The 15,680-nt window shown below is 38.3% G+C and overlaps 1 protein-coding gene across 1 annotated transcript in view; it reads right to left on the bottom strand.

The window, feature by feature from the left end:
• The window catches only part of LOC118927736 (dystonin), a 415,594-nt gene that overhangs the window by 44,634 nt on the left and 355,280 nt on the right, over positions 1-15,680 (bottom strand). The window contains 6 exon segments of the mRNA XM_057493688.1: positions 1,123-1,349; positions 2,212-2,443; positions 3,699-3,902; positions 6,946-7,164; positions 8,812-8,919; positions 9,108-9,227. Of these exon segments, the coding sequence (XP_057349671.1) occupies positions 1,123-1,349; positions 2,212-2,443; positions 3,699-3,902; positions 6,946-7,164; positions 8,812-8,919; positions 9,108-9,227 (1,110 nt within the window).

The raw sequence follows: 15,680 nt of genomic DNA, 5'->3' as shown, positions 1-15,680 counted from the left end.
GTGACTACAGTCAGTAATACTGTACTGCATATTTTTAAGTTGCTATGGGAGAGTGAATCTTAAAAAATAATACAATAAAATATGAGTAAAATATGAGTTCAAAGACTTCATGCAAAATTAATGTATTTGTTAATAGAATTAGGGTAATCTAGGTCTGGATTTACATTTTAGATCATTTCCCCAGGGTTTGTAAACTTTAAAAAGGGGATGACATCAATGCAAGAGTCCACCTTGCCTTCATCTTCTTGGTTAAATATATTTGTTCATTCAGGAAACATTTAGTAAGCATGTACCAAGCCCTAAACTACACATTGGGGATACAAAGAAAAATAGATAGGGCTATTCTGCTCTAGGGGCACAGTGCCCTTTAGGAAAGACAGAGGTATAGCCAGTGATGTCTCACTATGTATGGCATCCTTTGAGGAAGTGTTGTGGGAGCACAGAGAGACTAACTCTGCTAAGTATATAAAAAAAGATTTTATGTGAGGGTAATAATCCAACTGAACCCTGAAGCTGGAGTGAGATTTGCCAGAGGACTGGCACGAAGAGCATATTAGGGTGAGGAAATACATATGCTAGAAAGAGCACAGCAGTTTTGGGAAAAGCCATTTTCTAATATAGAAACAGTAAAAAAAAAAAAATGGCTTTGGAAACACAGGCCTAGGCTAGGCTGGGCAGTAAAAGGTGAGCACACAGTTCCAGGGAGTCAGGATTTCATTCAGGAGGCAGTGGATGCCTCTGAAGGGTTTTGAGCAGCAAGACAGAACAGGCTTAGAGAAACCAATGGCAGCAGGGTTAGAGGCCTGACAAGGAAGGGGCTCTGCAGGGAGGGACTGCTTTGGGTCACTTCAGCAGCCACAAAAAGAGGGCGAGGGAGAGAGAGAGAGAGAACAAGGCCCTGGAATAAGGCAGAAGCAGTGGAGATGAAGAGAAACTTAAAAAATATACACTCTCTAAAGGGAAATTAGTGGGTATTACTTTATCTCCTACGGTATCACTATGCATTCCACTTTTGGAACCAATGCAAATCTTAACAGAGTACTTCTGAATATTTACCAGTGGAACCCAGGTCTCATTATACTGTAACTTATTTTTTTACTTTAAATGGGATTTTCTGCTTACCTCTGCTGCTTCTTGCTGTTGTTTTACCACTGAGGGATCAATGCCAGGATCCTTCAGATCCCGGATGAAATCTTGTGCATCTTTAGTGGTAACCACCAGCGACATGTGATCACACCAGAACTTCTCTGCTAATTCCATGACATCCAGTAGTTTGGCTTCCCTTACTTCCACCAGCGTGTGTATGTTCTCCCAAAAGAAAACCATTTTGTCAAGCTTATCCTTAACAGCTATGGTGCAAAACAATATCCAAAAGGCAATGTGTTAGCCCCATTTAAACAATAAAGCAGAATATTTTAGTTCACACAGATTCAATCTGTTAAGTATCTAAAACCAGACCAAAGTTTGGTTGACCCCACTCTAGTGGGCATGTGGGCCCAATGGCCTATTCCAGACAAATTCAAGTTCTGAGGGTGTCTGGCTCCTCTGAACCAAGGTGCTTCCTGACAAAAGTGGATGCTCAAAGACACGTGAGCTAAGTAGAGCTCAGTTTACCATGTTTCCTAAGAAAGTGAAATAACCACTTAAGTATATTCTTTATGCTCTCCAAGAACAAAGGTGTCCGTTCAGTCCCAGGAATATAACAACATAGGATATGTATTTTGTACTTGTTTCTAGAGCATTCTTTTCATGAATTCCCACTAATTTATATGGATATTCTTCCTTTTGATCCCCAGCTCATATTTTTAATATGGCTGGCTGTAGTCGTGGTGGCCATTTCTGTGGCTATGGGCTAGAGTATCCACGATGTAAGATAGTTTGTAATCAGTAATGAGAGAAAAAAAGAAATAATAATCCCTAGGTTTGTTCTTAGCATTGTGCTTTAAAAAACTGGCTTAAAAGTCCCAGAAAACACGTGGCTTTTTTTGTGCATCTGCACTTTGCATTAAACTTATGGACTTCACTAACACAGGAAGACATTAAGCAATGGATTTATGTACATGTACCCTTAAATCCCCAAAACATCATATTTGTAATACTGTCTCAAAAATCTGGTATTTTGGCATGCAACTGGACTGCCGGTAGACAGCATGGGCATTTAGAGTTGCTTTAAAAATAAAGTTCAACTCTTCCTTATTCTAAAACCATTACCTTTGGCAGATACGTCTTTGTCAGTGCCCCCAGAGCGAGCAATCATTTCCTCTCCCCTCTGTTTAAGAGTTTCATACAATGGTTGTAGGTTCTCCATGTCTACTGACATGTTCTTATTTTCACGGATCTGCTCCTTAATCTTCTCCACCTCAGCAGAGATAGAAGGCGGCTGCCTCAAAAGCTCCACGATGCGTTCGAGGCTCTCCAGGACCTGGTCGATCTTGTCGTGGAACTAGTAGTAAAATAAAGGAATCATTTGTGGGGAAAAGATCTGCGATACCAAGTGTGAACATTTATATAGAAAAAAGCATCTATTTAACATCACAATCAAGAACTAAATCTTAGCCCCCGTGCTAACACATCCATCCAGTTATATGCAGATGGTGTATGACATTTGAAAAATCCTACCTCACATGCACCTCTCTTCATCCCACTACTTTTATAGACCAGACTATTTCTTGCAAATAATTGAGTGTATTCATTAAAAAATGGTATATGTTAATATATAAAAGACCACCTGAGGGCAGCCACTTACCTACTGCTTTTATCATAATTCAAATTAATTTTAATAATTAAGTTTAATAAGCTGGGTGTTTGTCTATCAAAACTGATTGTTTTATTCACTATTACTCCTTATTTTGGCATCCTGAGGACATAATATTATTAAATGTAAGATTCATGGCAGTTTTGATTATCTTAAAGGATTACTAAGTAAGTTGTAAATTTCCTGAACTGCAAAATGTTAAAAATTAAACAAAACTAAAACCTTCCCAACATTGCAACAGAAGTGTGTATTTAATTCATGTCCAAACACATAATCAGATTCATGAAAGAATTTAAAAATTTTGTTTGCAAAAGTACTCTAGACAATGAGACAAAGTTTTGAAAAGTGGTTCATTCAGACTCAACACTATCCTACATTAAAGGAATCTTCACTCCGGATTTATAGGAAATAGACCACTCTAATGTCAGTGGATCTAATGATAAAAACCAAACTTTGAAAGTGGAAAATCTGTAGATAATTTCAAATTTAACTTCTTGAAAAAAGATGTTTTCAAAAAAGGAAAAAGCATCAATTTCTGACTGTATATGAATCTTTTCCTTCTTATTCAGCCTATCATTCAGTCTTTCTTCTTACTGGGACTATTTTACTAATAATGATAATAAATAACACTTTGTTTCATGTCTCCCTATGGCAAATACTGCATTCTACTCTAGATACATGCTTACTTAAGTATTTGGACAATGATGACAACTGTATGCTTTTTAAGTCATTGAAAATTATTTTTTATTGTACCTACAAGCAGGCAGAGAAATGTACGGACTGGACGCAAGCAAATACCACCTCTGAGAGACAAAGACATCAATACTCAAAGTTAATGTAATGAAATAATCTTAGTTGAAATTTAATCAGGAGATCCAGGAAAGATTTTTCCATGCTCTGCTATTCAGAAGAGCCCAGTCACATGTCTGGTGTAAACAATTACCTGAGTAGATTGAGAAATGGCTTCATCCAGTGCCACAGCTCGCTTTTTGACATCTTCTTTAATTTGACTGTAAAGGGTGTCAGCTGCCACATACTTCTCTTGGATGGAAAAGCCTTCCCCTGGGCTCAATTCCAGCAACTGTGGCCCAGTTTTGTTCATCTTATCTATATGAGGTTTGTGTTCGGCTATCAGCTCTCGCAGTTGCTACAACAAACCAAACGGCTCCTCAGCATCACAGGGTCACACCTCCATGTCACAGCTGTCTACATCCCCGATGCGTCCAGCTGGAAAGAAGCTCCAAACAAACACCCTCCCCATCACAAGGCATTTAGCACACGGCTCATATGAGTCTTTGCCAGGAAGAGATGCCCCTGACACAAAGATTAAACAACAGCCTGCTCATGTCAAAGTCCCCAGAAGGGTATATATAAAAATGCTCATGGAGCAAAATAATTAATCCCAGTTCATTATCCATTTCATGCCAAGATGGCACATTTTGATACAAGTTTTAGCCAAGGGTCGTATTACATAAAAGGATTCTGAATTCACTGTGATGTGCCCAACCTATAGAAACCAAGCTGTAACTCTTGGTATCCCTTTCTGCACACTCACGACATATACAGAAATTACTTAAAAGAAAGGGAGGAGGAAGGAAGGAAGGGAGGAAGAACAAGGAAAGCAGCTCAGTAGAAGATAGACACAATGCTAAGCTAAAAGGACAAGAACTATAGATAATGCCCAAGTTCGGGGGATGTAAGCCCACCAAGCCATTGTAATTATATATGTAAAGAAAAATAAAATGTGTACGTATATTACATAATATATACATGAATTTATTCTTTGTACATACAGACATGAATGAATCGATTTGTATTTATTTTCAAAAGTTAGAGGCTGCAAGGTCATCAGTCTATCAAATGCATAACTATATACTGAGCATTATTTACGAGGTGATTTTAGGAAAAATGTGACATATGAAAATGTTGCATAATACCTAATCAAAAGATTCAATGAAATTTATAGCAACGAGTGGGTGTGGAATCCAAGCGGAGCCCCACTCCGTCTGGGGAGATGAATAAATCTGGAATATCCATACTCCATGGAACCCAAGGCTTCCCATGGAGCAGTTTTTCAGGGCCAAATCCAAAACCACTCCCAGGGTTTTGGATTTCCGCTTCACCTGCAGGTTTCTTTGAGGCTGGCCTCCAGACACCCCTGAGGAGCCTTCCATGTGCACCACATTATTGACGAGGCTCCGTCATCAGCAATTCCTTGTCCTCACTAGAAAGTACATCTCCAAACTGTTTGCTATCCAGCCCCTAACAAACATTTCTCTGCGAGAAATTATATTCAGGAAAGACAGTCTAGGAAAAAAAGCTATCAATCTTTTCCTGCAAGTGCTTTGATTTCAGTCATTCTTCAAGAAGACTCATGAGGACAGCCACCTATGCAGATTTTTACTGGAAGTGTCCACTGAAATCAGCCACAAGAATTATTTTGAAAATTGTTAAGGTAGTTGGTCTATTACTTCATTAACAATACCAAACATAATATACTATTCTTGAAATTTTTCTGAAGATGGTCTCAAAAGTCTTTTGGAAAAAGCTAAATAAACACAAATTCAATTAAAAAAGAAAAAAAAAGAAGGGGGAGGTCTAACCTAACATGCTGTACAGAAGAATCTGGGAGGGTCATGTCTGCGACCAAGCTCCTAGGTGGTCCAGGCTAAGATATTCTTAGTTTGTTCCATGTTATTAGGTCCTATCTTCATGATGCTTTAGAAAATGGAGGTGCTGAGAGTAATTTCAGCGAATAAACAGTCCCTTGGAAAAGGAATGTGTTACACATGTTCTGGTTTCAATGTTCTATAAGACATGTTTGTCAAACAAGTTTACACTCAGAGCAATCAAGAGACTCAAGTTGGAAGAGAGATCTCTGCTGAGACTTGAGCTGCCTAGAGTCTAGGTGGCTCTCATCTGCGTGGCACCACCAGGAGACACCTTAGCTTGGGAATAGTGAGGTGAGCCTTCTTTAGACCATGTCATGACAGACAAGAGAATATTTACTAGATGCCTGCGTGGTGTGTATGTGCAGGGAGAAAGGGCCAGACAGACGTCTTTTGCCTCATGTGTAACTACTGACTCTTGGCAACATACTATTGTACAAGCCCAGTCACGCTGGAAATATTTAGTGTGACTTCAAGATATTTACTACTTGGTAACATGGCTACTGGAGCCATTTTTCATTCTTAGCTGGAATGAACTAGAAGATCATCCCAAAAATAACTGAAGAGGATGCTGTGTAGCTGCAGAAGAAATGACATTCTAGAAGACTGCAAACATTCTGAACAATTTAGTTTGAGCAATTTTTGTAATTCCTTTATACATAAAACCATAAATTTGTTTTGAGAGTTGAAAGATTATGCAAAAAGGGAAAAACTGATCCAACTTCGACATTTTCAGCAGTGGCCCTTTCCATACTATTTATTATGCCAAAAGCAGAGCCACCCAAGCTCTGTTAAGCTATGTTAACATTTAAGTAACAGCTGCAATGAAGGCTTCATACTGGTTCCTAATTTTACATGTGTTTAAAACATGATATATTTGTAGATGTAAATATACTCTTAAGTTTACACATATACATTTATAGAAGCAGAGAACTTCAAAAGAGCTCCATGTATATAAGGTTAAAGAAAAAAAGGGAAGCATTTTGTCTTCATACTTCAGGATTTTTCCTTTTCATAGAGCTACACTTCACCACACTGAAATTTTGAGGTTATTTGTTATATTGTAGTTTCTCACAAGCTCAATAGCCTTGTCCATAGTGTGTCATTTCCATTTATTTCTACTCTGCACTTACATTCCAATTATAAAACTTAGTCAACAGGTGTAAATTGAAAGCAATTCAACATGCATAAATTCAAAATACTTCAAAAGCTTATTTCTCTAACATTTTAAAATGGGAATTTTGGTTTTTGCACCCAATTTATACTGCATACTATTCTATAAAACCTGTGATATAATTAATAACATGCACCATGTGGTCCACCGGCCTGAGTCTTCTCACTGTAACCCTAGACAACAGGTAAGCAACTATGAGGTAAGTACGTGTTTGCAGACCAGAACACAATATTGCTGAAATGTCCTGACAATGTAAGGTGTCTGTCTAACTGCATTGAAAAGCACCATAAAAATCATGATTCTCCTTTAATGGGGAATACCAGCATTCTCTCTGACACTGAGCTTACCCTGTGTTCTTCCTGCTGCTGTCTTAGAGTTTCATATTCAAGAGCTGGGGCAGGAAGCTGAGAGATGATTCTTTCTGTTTCCATCAGCCATGGCCAAAGTTCTTCATATGTTTCCCAGAACTGGTTAACCAGGGACTGTGCCCTTTCTAGCTGTAGGGACCTCTCTGAGTTCATCTGGCAGATGGTATCATAATTCTTCAGTATCTTGTCCAGTTTTTTCTAGAAAATAAGATAGTGAAATGTGTTTAAGAGGTCAGGCTGACCAAGAAGCACATGAACTCCAGAATGTTTTATCCAGCATTATACACCAGGTGCAGAGGAGGCACTCAACAAATGTATGTTAAATGAGCAAAGAAACAAAACCCATTTAGATTTAACCATTTCTATGTAAGAAAGGTAAAGAGAGGCCCTTCAGGGTCATATAATGTTACATATGGCAGGAGTTTCTTTCTTGTTAAGGCTGAATAATATTCCACTACATGCTGATGTTGTGTTCTTACTACAAAAAAAGTTCCTATTATATATATGTAAAAAACAGCTAAAATGTGAGAAACATCTTAAAAGTACAACTGGAGATCAGACTAATAAATTATGATATATTCATACAAATAGATTTCTATGAAATCATCAAAAATAATGGGATTTATGACACAAAGAACTTCTCAAAAAATTAGTGACAAAATCCAAATATAAACAGCCTTGGGTTTTCATGAATAAGACTTTGAGCTCTCCAAACACAGTAAATAAAATTCTCCAGCCATTCTTCTATGTTAGAAAACAAGTTTCATATGAGTCTAGCAACATTTACATTACTCTCTGGAAAAAAAAAAAAGGACTACCTTTTGCAAATGAAGCTGTAAAAGAACTCTTACTGCACAAAACTAATTAGCTATATCAGAATCAAAGTAGAACATTATGCGACACACTCACGCGGCGGTCACAGTGATCCAGATTATGGTACAAATTCGTATCATAAACTAACAGCAGACAGTAAATCACAACAGTAACCCAATAACCCTCAGAATGATGCAGAAATTATTTCATGATAAGCTGTATTTTTCATGTCAGAATCTTTGCGATAATAATAAAGTTAAAGATTAAATTATAAACAAGTACACTGCCATTGCAGAGTATAAATACAAGAGAAACTCATTACACAATGATATTCTATTATTTTGTCTATGATACATATTAAAAGCAATGCATAATCTTTAAAATGGGATCTGAGGCACAGCTATTTGTACAATTGTTTTGTCATGGGACATTTTCCTACAAGGTGCATTAATACATATTAATTTCTTTAGTCTGCTCAGATGGCTGAATATGAACTGAATTAAACATTTATTACTTGTGGCTGGGTTCTCATCCATTTAAAGGATCCTTAAAACTACATAAGCTGGATGGTCCCTCTAATTATTCAGCTCGTTTCTTCCCCTATTCAGCTTACTGTAACTTTACAGAGAATGGATTTCAGCATTAGAGGGTACCGCACATTTTGGGTTTTGTTTCAGCTCAAGCTGCCCCAATGTTGCCGAAGCATATAAACAACAGTTGGCATACATAATAACACTTTATATTGATAATAATGGCAATAATACAGCTAACATTAACTGAATGCTTAATGCGCACCAGTTATTCAAGGACAGTTTTTCTGTCCACTAAAACAACATTGTCCCTAGTGTGACTGCTGGAATATTCCTTGCACTGTTATTCTGTAAGCTTGAAAAATGCCTTTTTTAAAACTAAAGATTAAACTGTTTAAATGGCAGCTGTAAATAAAGGAAAGAGTGCTTTTCTAGGACTGAAAAAGCTCAATGCATGCTGTTTGTTCAAGAGTCTCACTACCAGTCACAGAAAAGATTTTACCTTCATTGATTGCTCTTCCTCTTCCCTGCATGTGGTCATGATTTTATGTCCAGATTTAACAAGTTCATCAATAATATCTTTGTGCCTCAAAATCTCCATGGTGAATGTCTGTGATTTATCAAAATAAAGATGAAGAGAGAGTGTGAATGACTAAAATGAAAACAATTAGGCAAAGTAGCTATAAATACCCAGTTACACTAGCGGGGTCTTGCAAAGTAAACCATGCAAACACATTTTTCTAGACTTCGAGCACACTAACGAATAATTTAGAAGCAATTGGAAATGCACTTTCTCACCTTTTGAACCTGCAGCTGAGCAGAGGTCTGGTCTTGCTCAAGCCTGATGTCACCCAAAGACATCAATTTCTTCTCTGTTTCTGTAATCCAGGATAACTCAGCATCAGCTGCTTGGTCAAACTAAACAAAAGATAAATAATTAGGTGAGCAACTTCCTGTAACTGGTACCAGAAAAAATACCTATGTATATTTCTTTTAAATATCGCCATTACACAAGCGAGGAATCTGAGCTTCTCTCTTCACGGCATCCTAAAATAATTCATGGTAATGACAGACATTATACAGAAAGGAGGACTTTCCACAGAGAAACTAAACACAAGTTCTTAAAATGTATGGGATGCATAACACAGCATTAATGATTTTTAGGACAGCTAACACTGTTGTCTTCTTTTTAGTTATTGTTAAGAATTTTCTCCTTAGGAGCACTATTCAAATGGAAGAACTATGAAAGTCAACAGTTGGGTACCACTTTCCAATCATTTCATCCATCACTTTAACCCATGTGATATGGTGTAGCATTCTGCTAAGTACTTGATTCCTAGCAAAAAGAAGGAAATATTACCATTTATTTATTATATTATGTGTATGTAAATGCATGTGTAAAATATATCTCTGCTTCTGTATAACGTTTTACATTTCATTTAATAACTGTAGAGAACATTTTCAAAGAGCATTCTTAAATATTTTGAGAAATTTTATTTTCCTGATCCTAGCAGTAATTCATAGTAGAAATTCATCAAGTAAAGAAAAACATACAGAAGCAAATTAAAGCCCAGAGTTAATACTGTTGGTATTTTAGTGAATTTTAGCATTTGAGAAAAGTCTGGGATAATACTGCATAAACAGTTTCATATCCTGCTTTTTCATTTATTATGAACATCCCATGTCATATTCTTTTAAATGTGATTTTTAAATAACACCGTTGTGTTCTAGCATATCTGGATATTTTCATTTAGGCTCCCTGCATTTTTTTGCTGTATAAACAACCTGAAATGAGTATCTCTGTATATAAATCTCTGCTGGCATCTCTAATTTGTTTCTCAGGCTGGATTCCCAGAAGGTGACTCCTAAGTCAGAGGATGAACGTTTTCAGCGCCTTGCATCAGATACATCCCAACCCCTTCCTGTGCTAATTACCATAAATGAATAAAGTGGGCATGTAACAATATAAGCACCAGTGGTACATGGTAATTAACAATGGCCGCAGAGGGAAGATTTAATGGGGAACAGATACTGTGAGGAGTCAAGTTCAGCACTGCCAGAGCTTCTAATTTTTCAAGAGAACCTTGAAATCTCAATGGAAGCAAGGGGGTTGGTTAACTATGTGAGGAGAGGGATAGGTAGAGATAAGAAATGAGATCGGGAAACTACTCATACTTTTAAGACACTATGAAACATTATGAACATACTTTCTTCCCTGTTCCTCGTAAGTACACCTAAAGGCGCTGGGCATTATATATAAAACGTATGTAAGAGCTCTGGATGGGGAGAGAGCAGAGCAGAACTGCCGTGGACCTGGGCACCGGGGGAACAGGCTGCACGGTGGTGAGGTCTCTGGGTGGTCTTCTCGCCCCACACACCCTAGACTGCCTCCTGGACAGACTGGAAATCCAGAAACAGCAAGCAGCACAGACAGAGCCCAGTCAAAAAAGCTGCTGTCTCAGCCGAGAGACCAGGAAACGGGTAGCCTGGCCAGACGGGAAACTTTGAGACAGTAACCAAACCCCACAGAAAAAAGCTGTAATCTCACCTGCACGGGCCAAGAGATGCTGAATGGGGGAGCCTAGAATTCCACCCCCGTGAGCCTCTAACAGGGTCACCCCTAAGGGTTGTGTCAGAGGCGGCCAAGTAGCAAGCTGGAACTTTCATTCCCTCTGGCCAATGATAAGGCCCCTGCCCACAGTGCCAGGGAGACCCAGTGGGAAGCCTGGACTTCCACGCATGGAGCAGCCATGAGGCCCCTCCTCACCTCCTCTGGGCCAAGTGAGAGAAGGCGGTGGAGAGCCAGGGTGTCCCCCCTTGCTCGGTGGTAACGCGGCCACCTTCACCATGGTGCCAGCAGAAACCACTCAGAGAGCGGGCACTCCCTCTCCTAGCCAGCAGGAACGAGGAGCGTCCCCTTAGCAGTCATGAGAGGCTGAGAGAGTGGGGAACCTGGACCTCTGCTTCCAGAGAGCACCCCCAAACTGCTGCTTCTGCCAGAGCAGAGCCAGAAAGCCATTTACAACAGGAAGTTTAAGTCTCCAGACTCATAATACCCAGAGCCAAGATCCCAAACGGAGCTCAGGAAGGTAATCAACAGATGCCAATACCGAGATGACAGAGACATTAGAATGATCTCACAGAGACTTTAAAACAGTCATGATAAAACCGATTCATGAGCAATTTCAGACATGGTCGAAATCAATGAAAAATTAGAAAGACTCAGCAAAGAAGCAGAATCTAAAGAACCAAATGGAAATTCTAGAACTTAAAAACACAGTAATTAAAGCTCAGTGGTTGGTATCAATGAAGGGGCCAGAGGGAAGCATCAGTGAAGTAGAAAACTGAATGATAGAAATTAACCAGACTGAAAAATGGAAAATAGATTGGAAAAAAAAAAAAATCAACAGAGCCTCAGGGACCTGTGGGGACTATAACAAAAGACCTAACATGCATATCACTGGAGACCCAGAAGGAGAGGAGAAGGAAGCTGTGGCTGGAAAGTACTCATATTTGTTGCAATGACAATATAATAGAAATGGAGAGCACATCTGTGGCTGCCGGGAGCTGAGGCAGCAGGGGTGGGAGGGAGTGGATAGGGCAACAAAAGAGCATCACGAGGGACCCGCGCAATAGAAATGCCCTGTGTCTTGACTGCATCACTGTCAACAGCCTGCCTGTGGTACTGTCCTCTAATTCTGCAAGATGTTTCCATAGGGAAAACTAGGTGGATACAAGGACATCTCCCTGTATTACTTCCTACAATGACAAGTGAATCTACAATTATCTTAAAACAACCAATTAAAAAAACAATGCTGTGTGGGTAACCTCTCATCTGTAAGTTTTTGTTTGTATTTTCTCTTTTAAATATATATTCCCAAATTGCCCTTCAATACGGCATACTAATTTATTCTCTCATGAGCAGACATTTGCTGTACCCTCATCACCATGGGGTATAATTTATTATTTTTTTTACATTCATCAAGCTTATCAGTGGACTTTCCTTAATTATAAGGAAATAGCCTTTCAGCAGTAACCCGGCACAAACATTAATAGCACTGATTATAAGTACCACTACCATTTCAATCTCGTAAATAAAAATCTACAAATCATAGAAGTGAAAAATACAGTATTACTAAATTATGATTAAATTTTGTTTTTGTATCTCATGAATCTATGTGTTTTCATCTTTACCAATTAATGAACGAATAATTAAATTCTAGAGCTATTTGCAGATCAATTTCTTTTAGTCAAGAGTTTTAGACTGTAAAAAATTGAGATAATCATCTCAATAATGGGCCCCAACAAAACCATAATAGGGAAAAAATTAATACTTTTACATTTACCTTTAAAAAACTCAGCTGTGTAAGGATATGAAAGGGAAGGATATGGCTTAACAGACCTTTCCCTAACAATTTCTAGAAGAGCTCCCTGAACAAAACCTGAATACAAACCAGCATCTACCAAAAAAGCAATGCAAAGTCAGGCTGCTGTAAGACCCACCCGGTATGTGGGCAGCAGTCACACTATCATATGTGCTAATCAAGACACACTTGTCACACTGCACTGTCCTTGAAGTGTCACACATTTAAGAGGATTACAGACATGCAGAAGTTGTTACATAAAGAAATTCAGAGCTTTGGTCAGAAGGAAGGGCAGTACTTCCAAAGTGACTATGTGTGCATTTATGTATTCAAGCAGAATTATTTATTTTTTCCTATATTTCTTATAACATTACATGTTATTTTTTAGTGAAGCCACATTTTTTTCAGAAAGTCATGGGAGAGGCTCATGGTGTGCATATAAGCAGTGTTAATAAGTGTTTTGTCCACAGATTCATTCATTTTTCTGCTACTGGGACAAATCAGAACAAGGTGGACTCCAGAAGGAATCTCGAGAGACCATTTGAAAAATTCTGGATTAATCTGGTTCATTAATTTTTATGATGTTACTTGGTTTCAAATGGAACTACTCACTAGTAATTACTGACTAGAGTAAAAAAAAACTTTATCAACGAATTCAGCAACTTCAGGTGTGGAAAAAGAAATCTGCATGAAAACCAAGTGGAAGTGTCTGCGCATGGACTGCTGGCTTTCAGGCCAAATACAATGAAACTTCAAGGCAGAATTTATGTGACTGGCTTAAAGAGCACAAAATTGAGAGAAACGGTCCAGTCCTTTCTACTTGAGTATTTGCAGCATAAATGCTGTGAGACATATGAACTTAATTTTAACAGTTACAATATTTTCCTTCTACTGGTCCCTGAACAAGTAAAGTGACACACCACCTCTCCTGTTTGTGTTCAGGCTATTTTTAGTATTATATGAGAGTCCTGCTAAAGCCAGGCTCTTAGTGTTAATATTAGTTTAACACTACTTCTCCCTCTCCTTAATAAAAGTCTTCAGTGAAAAACAGTATGATGATACCATCTAAGTTGCCAAAATGGAAAGCTGAAACACACACACTGTTTCTTTAACCAAGGCAAATATTTGCTTTGCTGAAAGAAAACAAGACTTCATGCAGAAATTGCCATTCTGTCTTTGGGAAAAATTTTTTAATTAAATTAGTAAGTATTAATAGTTCAGCAACAAATGGAATAGCCGCAGTAAAACAGGGCATTTTATTTAGGTCAATGACTCTTTTGAATGACTACTTGAGTATTTCTAATGGACGACAAAAACTGCTTATTTTACATGTGAACAACATGGACAAGTTTACTAGACCAAATATTAATAAATTCATTTACTGCTCATTCCAGTAGCAAAAGCTGACCCCAAATAATTGTAAATAATCTTAGCATCTATTACTATATTCTTGGAAATATTTTACCATCAGTGCAGTCTAACCATCAACCTTAGCTGTACAGTTGAACGAGTATTTCAGAAATTTCCTACAAGTTGGTGAAAGACATTCTGACTACCCTTAAATATTCCTGAAAATCACTGTGTAAAACAGTAACTGGACAGCATTCTATTGAACACACTGTTCTAAATGCATAACTCACAGTATCTACTTTAATCCTGACAACTAACTGTACAATGTGGGCTTTACCATTAACTCCATTTACAGCCAAGAAAACTGAAGAAGAGAGACGTTAACTGACTTAACAGAGATTACCCAGCTAGTAAAATTTGTGATCCGAGGTTAGAACATGGCTCACTCAGCAAGGAGGCTCTACCCCAGAAGCTGCACTCTTAGTTGCCATTATGTTATATCACTTGTGCTTATATACAGTTTGGACTTCGTGAACTCAAAATGTTCATGTGAGTTTACCAAAAATGGCTCAAATTCTGTAAGAGTCAAGAAGTAGATTTAACTTCGTATTTAAACTTTTCTCTGTTCTCTGACAAATTGCTTTTGTACTTACATAGAAAATTTCTTGAGTGGAAACAAAGGTTTTAAGGTTTAGCAAGGCAGAGTGATAAGCCAATCTGACCCACAATCTCAGGGACATCCTTTTACTCCCTTCCCCTGGCTGGGGATCTTATCATTTTCCTTTGATTAGCATTTCCTTCCATTTTGCTTCACATTATTCATAACACAGCCCATACTCCCCCACCCCCAACACCTGGAGGGTCTAAATAAATCTCACTTCCTAGCGGGAGGTTTCCTTCTAGTTCTTTAAAAGAAATAAACAAGTGTTATTTTTCTCCAAGGCTGAGCACTAATGACCCAACGGGCTGTTTATTTTAATTGTACCCAAATCACCAACCTAGACGCCTTTGTATTGGGGTTATTATGGCCTGCTAAAATAGGCAAGCAATTAGAACTGCCAGAGGGTGCCTGGGATTCCCAGACCCAGCAAGAAGCACACATTTTAGCAACTTCTGACAATGGCACAATTACAAGAGCCAAAGGACAATGAGCTGTCCTGAGGTTTAAATCATCATAGCAGTCTGAATTCAGGCTACAAGGCCCTATACCTTTTAAGCAAAAGTGACTTTCCCCATCCCACATAGCTCATTTGGCAAAATTTGCCATAAGAGAAAGCAAGCAACAAAGATGTGTTACTTTGTGTAGGTTTAACATGCAAAGATATGTATGGTTTCCAACTCAGGTAATGACATGTACTGTGAGGAGGAGGCAGCTATATTGTTTTGTTTTGTTTTATGATAAAGCCTATCATCCCCATTTACTAAGCTACCTTGTTCCACTTAGATTTTCCTAAAAGTAATGAATGGGCCCAATTCTTTTAAAAAGGAACATCCCTTCAGTATACCAATGCCTGCAAACCTGTAGTCGGATTTGATGTTTGTTGACTGACAGCACGGACAGCATACAGACCTCATGCATTCATCCAAATTGTGACTGTTCAATCGTTTCCCCATAATAACCACCGCTCAAGTTTACATAGGGCTCTTGGCCCTACAG

This window comes from Manis pentadactyla, chromosome 16 (genome assembly GCF_030020395.1).
Source record: "Manis pentadactyla isolate mManPen7 chromosome 16, mManPen7.hap1, whole genome shotgun sequence".
Taxonomy (NCBI): domain Eukaryota; kingdom Metazoa; phylum Chordata; class Mammalia; order Pholidota; family Manidae; genus Manis; species Manis pentadactyla.
The sequence above is the reverse complement of the archived record's forward strand: the minus strand, read 5'-3'. Positions and strand labels throughout refer to the sequence as shown.